This window comes from Tachypleus tridentatus, chromosome 8, assembly GCF_004210375.1.
Source record: "Tachypleus tridentatus isolate NWPU-2018 chromosome 8, ASM421037v1, whole genome shotgun sequence".
Classification (NCBI taxonomy): domain Eukaryota; kingdom Metazoa; phylum Arthropoda; class Merostomata; order Xiphosura; family Limulidae; genus Tachypleus; species Tachypleus tridentatus.
In genome coordinates this window covers 142,587,708-142,596,416 of record NC_134832.1, presented here as the reverse complement: position 1 = coordinate 142,596,416, position 8,709 = coordinate 142,587,708, and the positions used below count along the sequence as shown (strand labels likewise).

Below are 8,709 nucleotides of genomic sequence, written 5' to 3'. Positions count from 1 at the left end.
ATCAAGGGTATATACTAATGACATAAAACAATGTCACACACAATTTATGACCGTTTCTTTTGAAATTTAAATGCTTAATTGTAAAGTCTTTATAGTATCCTTATAACAGTTAATTGTAAAATCAAACTTACCAATAAACACTTAACCAAACACTTTCTTAATAACAGACGATCATGAAAGTTTCTGACCTTAAAAGTGATTTGAATATGAGCACATGCATTTGTTTAAAAACATTCAATAATTCATATTGCAATGTACTAGGACATCAAGAAACTGTTTTATTTATGTTTTCTTCAGTGATAGTTAGGGATAATTGCACAAAATTTACAAGAAAAAAAATTAAATAAAGTAAAACTGTTTGGTTATATTAATTTTCAGTACACTAGGACAACTTTCAAACTATATTTAAGTCACAACCTAGAAAACTTTGAATATTTACAGATAAATTGTACACACATTTCCTTCTGATAAATCACGCACACACATAGAAATCAATCCTGGTAAAAGATAACAATGTCATTATCATCAACGATACTCTTAAACTATACAAAATACCTGTGACAATTATCTTGTTACTCGTAACTAAAACAGTTTTGTTAATGTTTATCACAAGGACAAGTGAAATGGACGACAATGCTTCTAACATGTTACCAAGTAAAGTAAATTTATAACAATGTTTTAATGGTTGGTTTGAAAAAATACAAGGCACAAAATATCCCTCACAAAAAGTGTGACTATCTACACATATACATAAAACTACAAAACTCACTCACAGTAATAAAATTTCTCATTATCGTCAAACAATAGGACTTTCTTTTTTAATACAAAAGTTCTAATTAATTATTTGCAATTAATTACAATATACAACTTAGTCATGTAAACAAATATTGAATCTTAAAATCTACTGTTGGTCCAAGTTTTCCAAGGAAATGCCACACAATTACAAAGGGTTCAGTGTTTCATATTTTAAACATAGGCTTCCAGTAGTAACATAGCGACTCTACCAAACCTAGAGCAAAGATTGTATTAAAACTATATTAACACAATATTCTTCAACTCTGAATCTCTAGCACTTACATCTACACCTGTAAGCTGTGTCACCACTAACTACAAAGTAGAGTTACCATCTATTGTGGGTCCACATTAATAAAATGTTACTATTGTCTTATACATCACCAAATCTGTTCCTTTAAACTGTCATTAAAAATAGTAAAACTGTCCCTACATTTTATGTCACTATATTTTTTACATATCTGTCCCATCAAGATGTCATTACAAGCTGTAAAACTGACCCTTCAAGTTACATAACTTCATATTCTAACCACGTTCCTTCAAGCTGTTGTTAAAAACAGTAACTGTCTCTTCAGTTAAATCTCTACATCTATTATATCCACCCCTTCAACTTTTCATTACAAAGAGTAATGCCATCCCTTCATGTTATATCACTACTTCCTCTTTGTTTCCTTCACCCTGTCATTGCAAACAGTAATTTCTTTAAGTTACATCACTCATATATATAAACACACTTTCAAGCTGTCATTGGAAACTGTACAAGTGTTCCTTCAAGTTACATACTACCCATATGTCACTATCATACAGATATTAGTAGTTGACATTTGCCTGGAAGCCCACATCATAATCCAACCTGTTCATGTAGAAAAACGAATTGTGGTCAAATAATTTTGTTTAAAGTGTAATATTATAAACAAATTTACATTCATTTAGAGAACAAATTTAAAATTAGAAACTCATACCAATACCTGCAGGTGGAATAAAGCACATTACATGTCAAGCAATATCATTAGAACCACATTTTCTCTGTGTTATATATATCTCATACCAATACCTGCAGGTGGAATAAAGCACATTACATGTCAAACAATATCATTAGAACCACATTTTCTCTGTGTTATATATATCTCATACCAATACCTGCAGGTGGAATAAAGCGCATTACATGTCAAACAATATCATCAGAACCACATTTTCTCTGTGTTATATATATCTCATACCAATACCTGCAGGTGGAATAAAGCACATTACATGTCAAACAATATCATTAGAACCACATTTTCTCTGTGTTATATATATCTCATACCAATACCTGCAGGTGGAATAAAGCACATTACATGTCAAACAATATCATCAGAACCACATTTTCTCTGTGATATATATATCTCATACCAATACCTGCAGGTGGAATAAAGCACATTACATGTCAAACAATATCATTAGAACCACATTTTCTCTGTGTTATATATATCTCATACCAATACCTGCAGGTGGAATAAAGCACATTACATGTCAAACAATATCATTAGAACCACATTTTCTCTGTGTTATATATATCTCTTGATGTCTTTCTTCCAGGTTAGAAGTTGCAGTTGATTGGAATTGTAAAATTGTAGAATGTATGATGTATAAAGAAAATTTGATTTCTTGTTATGACAAAGAGTTTCTCATGAAAGGTTAATGGTGGTTGTCATCACTACAACATATTGTTTTACAACTACATAAAAGAAAAATTATTTTCTAGAACATGTTATATACAATTTTACAGTTATATCAGAGCTATCTCCACATTAAAAACCATTAAAGGATCTAATGCATAATGTGTAGTCTTTGAATATATTTTCAAGATATCACACCATTAAGTTAAAAGTAACAAAAGTGAGTTTTGTACCGACGTGTTGCTCACTATATTATTTTTTTAGCTCAGAGGATGCCATTAGTTAAATACTGAAATCCATCATACAACCTGGTGGTCAGGGAGTGCATACTGGACTCCACCATACTATCAACAAAGAGTTGAAGTTGGTCTTCTGTAAAGCCAATGTGAAATCGTTCCTTCAGTGCTTTAACAGCACTAGCACCATTTTTAAAGCACGGTAGTTGAGCACTGGCTTGCATGATTTCAACTAAAACTAGAATCTTCTCGTGATGTTTACGAGCAGCAAGAAATCCTTGGAGTATAAGAATCTTGAAATATTCAAACATGTCACTTCCAAGACCTCCCATAACCTTGAAGGATATGGTAATCAATTTTCAGTATTAGATAAAACATGAATTATTTACTTTAACAACTGAGAGGAGACATTAAAACTAATAATAATCACAAAACACTTAGTTATAATGCTGTACTTTTATTTAAAACTAATTTTTAACAAATTTTGACAAAACTTAATGTTTTGTGCTGCATTTTTCATAGCATTTTTGTCACTTCAGACTACTTTCTTTTTGAAGAGATTTCATTCTAAAGTTTTTTAAAGGAATAATTAAAAATGTTTACCTTTGCTAAAGATTTTAATTCCCAAGATTAACGTCTTCTTCTATTTTTTAACTTTTAAGTACAGTTTTTACTTTATAAAACTATAAATGTTATCTTTATTTTGATTAAAAACATCACACACACTTTCAGTGTGTTTAGGATAACTAGCGTAACAATGAAAATAACTTTCTATCATGTCATAATTACAAACAAGCACTTTGTTTTATAAAAATTGTTGAAGACATTTCATTTAATACATGTAATAAGTTTTGGGTCAATTTTTGTATTCATTCAGATATTTTTGTCCACATCTGTTTTCAGTAATTTTCTTTGACCAATCTAGCACAAACCTTGCTCAATAAGGCATAATGTGAACAAGGCCTGAAAGAACAACTCTGCTCATGAATGAAATTTGATTGTGTAAAATGGTTTAACTAAGCCTACCTCAAGGCTGATTTCACCCATCTAAGTATAATAGAGTTAAACAATAATAACACTATTTGTAGTAAGTTTATTTATAACAGAACACAATACATCAATAGTTGTATGATAATGGTAGGTTTAGAAACATGAACTTACACTGACAAATTCTTGCGTAAGTTTAAAAGGAGAGTTCTCAAAGCCCAAGTTTTTTGGAGAGGAAGACAAGATAAAACCAAAGTCGATGTGGATTATATGACCTTCAGCATCCAAGAGGATATTCCCATTGTGCCTAGAAAACAATAAATATAGTAATAATATGAGTCACGTATAAATAAAAATATTTGATAAGCTGATTTGGTTTCACTGAATTAATCAAATCAATTGTTAACTCTTACCAAAATATATTACTGATTTTGAATAAATTTTTGGTATAAAAGTACTTCACAGTTCATTTGATTATAGCTTTTGGATTAAAGTGTAGTTTATTTACAGACATTACCCAGGGCATTGTTAATTTTACAGCTTTTGATAGTATATAATGTTAATTCACATATGACCAAATTTATGACTAAAATTTCAGTAGAGCTATTTCACATATTTCTTTAGATATGATCAGTTGCCAGTTTTATTTTTATTTGTTCTTTTACACAAAATTATACAATGGACTCTCTGTGTTGTGCCCACTACAGGTATTGAAATCTGGATTTCAGTGTTCTTAGTGCTGACTCACTGGGGGTCACCAGTTTTATAGCTTTTTGGACCTAAATATAGGTCATTCACAAAAACCACAATTCTGAACTTCTCCATTTTTATCTAATTTATGTTGAGAAATTCTTGCTGAAAGCACTTAAGTTAATTAAATATTATTTATATAAATCCAGTTTCATAATGTACTGTTTCACACATATCTCCCATCTGAGTTAGACACTACTATTTCAATAGTTTCATGGAGTGTGACGTGTCATACCTGTCTTTCACCTGAATGAGGTAAGAGACAAGACAGTATGCTGCACAACTCTGTACAAAGTTTTTTTGTGCTGATAAAAACTCCTCTGAATTCAAACAGCCAAATTCTTGGAGGAAATAGTCCAAAAGTGACATCTTGCTATGTTTCTTGATCTGGTGAAGTGATACAGTATTCAGTATGGGTTCAATCATGCCACTGTCTGATGACATCACTAGAATATGGTAAGGTCGGATCCACAATGGCACTCGCTCCTGTTCCCAAATTTTCTGTTAAAAAGGAATTACACAAAACTGTTCACATGATTTTTCCTTAATGAGATGAAAAGTTAAATTTAACAAAACAAAAAATACGTTTTTAAAACCACATCAATAACTTTCTCTACTGTCACTACGTTGGTGGTCATAACAGTTATTATTTTGCCCTTAGAGTGCTGACACCATAGGTGTTCTTTAAAAAAACAAAACAAAAAAAACTCAGCCAGCAGGAAAACTGACAAAATAACATTTTGAAATTTTGATTTTGTTTTCATTATTAATATAAATCTGATTAATTTTGTTCACTTCATGAGAGGAAAAATAAGCTAAACATTGCTCTTCAAACTAAGATTTGATAGAATATTTCAATCTGATGAAATCATAAACCGGAACACTCAAAATAACAGATATTTATTAAGTTATTACCAGAATACCTTATTCTGGTAAAGGCATTTAATAAATAAAACACCAATAATGAACTATCTTCATTGTGATACTTCCCAATTTCAATAAAGCCATTATGTAATATACAGATAGCAAGGTTTTATCTTATACCACATAAAACTTTGAAAAACTAAAAATTACACTGTAATACTTAAAAACTCTTATTAATTTGATATACAAACATTTATTATAAGCTAGACATACCTGGAGGGTTGCCAGGATTTGATAGGCCATAAGTTCTTGCCTCAAATCATCACCACACTTAACAATGACTGCTAAAAGCTGCCACCCAGTCAGATGACTGTAAGGTGATGATTCTTGGACTCTTCTTACCTTGTCTTCCCAAGGTTCTTTAAGTGCTGCTGCAGAAGGATCTTCTGGATCTCTCTGTAAGTATCGATATAACATATCTGTTTTGCTTGTAAAAGAAACACACTATGGCTGTAGGTATCAGTACAAACTCACCACTTTTTACAATAAATTTGGTCCTAAAAGAAACATACTATAAGTATTGGCATAACATTCACCACTTCTTACAATAGTTTTGGTTGTAAAAGAAACACACCTTATGGTTTCTAATTAAATCACACCATTAAACATATTAGCACAGTACTTACCTGCTTGTTTACTTTCAGACACTTTTCAGGTGTCTGAACGTCTGGATGCTAAGAGATCTTAGATAAATAAATTCATGTGGATATGGCAGTTTTTGGTTGTTTTATGAGGGTAATTCTTCCTGCCATAGATTACATACAGACTATGTTTGGTTTTAAAATAACAATATTTATTATGCCCTGGAATTGCCATCCAAAGCCCAGATCTTACTCCTACAAAAGATTGCTTGGGTCATTCGGAGTGGTTAATTTGACTGTAACTGTCCTCCTCAACTGATTGAGGTTTTAAAACAACAACCACAACAAAGTTTACTAGAAACTTGTCTTAAACACATTAAAATCATGCCTGTTAAAATAACAGCAGTTATTCAGGTGTGATTTTACATGGAATTAGGATAACTATCATTACAACCACCCTTACTGCATATTACTAAACATCCAGACAGCAATACATACATACAAATATTACATACCATAAAAGTAGTTTTGGGAACATTAATGCTTTCTGTGAGTCGTCTTCTAATGTCACTGGCAGCTACCAACACAGGGTCCCTGTCTGTACTTGTTCCGCTATCCTGAGAAAACTGAGAAAGAGTATCTCTGTCTTTGGTCTTGTGACAAGTGATGTATTGTAGCTACAAATAACAAACAACAAAAACAGTGTTATGCATGCCTTGTTACGTATTTTATTGTAATGATGGGGAAAACTTTAGGTCAGACTTTGTGCCTGGTCACAAGCTGCTACTACATTATCATTGATTTTTTTGTGACTAGTTGTAATAAACAAAAATGTGTGCTTTACATTTCAGGGATTTCATTTACTAAGCCTTTATAAAACATTGCTGGACAAGTCTTTGATATGTGATCAATTAATTAAGATATCTATAGGCCTCGAGGAAAAGATATATTAAAACTTATGATAATATCGAACAGACTGCTTTAAAAGTAACGTACAATAATGAGAAGGTTAATATCTTAAGATATAAAATTTGATATCAAAGAAAGAGTATTTGGAGGTTTGAAACATGATACAGTCTAGCTACAAATAAATTGATTTTAGTCACTGTTCTACTCAAAGTACAGTAACAACAAAGTATTTTCAAGGTCTTGGATCACATAACACTACAGAAGTACAAAAAATGTTCTTAAGATCTTGTAACATGTGATGCAATACAATACTAATACAAGGAAAATGTTTTCCAGTTCGCAGCATGTAATGCATTGTGGTATCACAACATGGAATTGTTTCGGTCCTGTAACATGTGGTGTACTGCCACAATAAGGTAACTAATTTTAGGTTTGTAGCATGTATTGTACAGCTATAATAAACAAAATATTTTTTAAGCTTTTAAAATGTAATGTGATGTTAGAACAATGTGTTTAAGAGTCTTGCAGTTTGTAACACAGTATAAATACAAAGAAAGTATTATTTTACAAGTTTATAATATATGGCTTACCACAACAACAAATGAAATACTTTTAGGTCTTGTAGCATTTGACGCTTCAGTACAACAAAGAATGAATTATTTAGGTCTTGCACTATAAGTTATAATTTAACAACAATGTTTTTAAAACTATACAAGTTTGAGCACAGCAGGTTCAATGGAATGTTTTTAGAATTTGATATATTCTAACTCAAAAAAAAAGTTGCCAAAACTTGTAACACAATGTTCTGTAATTTATTTCCCAGTTTTGGAATTTTCTATACATTATGGTATCAGACACCTTTTCAGTATTTAAGACGTAACAACTTTCATACAGTAATTTAAGATGCTATAATTTTAATGAATCCAAAATACTTAAATGTAACACTAGAAGAAACTGATGGTTAAAACTTTGTTTAATTTAAAACAAAAAGTTTAAAACAACCAAAATCCAAAACAGTAGTACTTTGTGCTGTCATAAAAAGTCTAAGTAACATCAAGTACTTACAAACAGAGGTCTACCCAAGGGTCTCAGTAATAAGTTTTAATATAAAAGAGAACACAAAACACTTATGAAAATCTCCTGAAACAAAGTAAAGTGTTAAAGATGTTAGCAATATGGTACAACATACCTGAAGAGAGATATCATCATATTCTTGGCTCCAACATTCACCATCATCAAGAATAGGGTAAAGAGAAAAAGAACCAGGTGAGACATCTTGATGACTGTAATAGTTTAATAAGTTATCTTCAGAGCGAGTCTGTCGAAGAGTGTTACCGATTTTGGAAGGAATAGGACTTTTCTCCATATCCTCGACCTCAACCACTTCCACATAGATGATATAGGGAGCCTGAAATGTTTTGATTATATCAAATGTATTAAAGAACACACAACTGTTAAAACAGAGAATCAAAAGGACTTATGGTAATGTTGCAGTGATTGTATATCAATCACTGTTATGGTTTGTATATCTTACATAACTACTCAAAACTAATTATTAATTACTAGCTACTACTTTGTTTTTCGTGTACAAATGTACTAATTATTAATCAGCTTTTATTAAATGTTTCATTGATAATTTGTTGCTGTCTTTACAGAAGTTCTCAAAAGGTTATTCTTATATTGGTAAAGGTCAAAATGTGATCCTGCTTCTACTTGATGGAGGTGTAGTGTGTTATTCAAATTCTAGATGGAAGTCTAGTATGCTTCACTCAAAGTGTTCATAAAATTTAGTTAATCATAATTAGTACCTAGCTATATACAGTTATCAGTAATGAATAATTAAACTTAAGTTATCATACAAGCTATTAACTA

The 8,709-nt window shown here is 31.0% G+C and overlaps 1 protein-coding gene across 3 annotated transcripts in view; it reads right to left on the bottom strand.

Moving 5' to 3' along the window:
• Positions 1–260: 260 nt before the first annotated feature.
• LOC143223641 (phosphatidylinositol 4-kinase beta-like) overlaps positions 261–8,709 on the bottom strand; it is a 42,921-nt gene continuing 34,472 nt past the window's right edge. For all 3 annotated transcript variants that reach the window (XM_076451844.1, XM_076451845.1, XM_076451846.1), the window contains 6 exons: positions 8,027–8,245; positions 6,444–6,605; positions 5,561–5,743; positions 4,659–4,924; positions 3,848–3,980; positions 261–3,021 (listed from right to left, as the gene is read on the bottom strand). In XM_076451844.1, the coding sequence (XP_076307959.1) occupies positions 2,716–3,021; positions 3,848–3,980; positions 4,659–4,924; positions 5,561–5,743; positions 6,444–6,605; positions 8,027–8,245 (1,269 nt within the window). In that variant the 3' untranslated portion in view covers positions 261–2,715. The remainder of the gene's footprint in view (positions 3,022–3,847; positions 3,981–4,658; positions 4,925–5,560; positions 5,744–6,443; positions 6,606–8,026; positions 8,246–8,709) is intronic.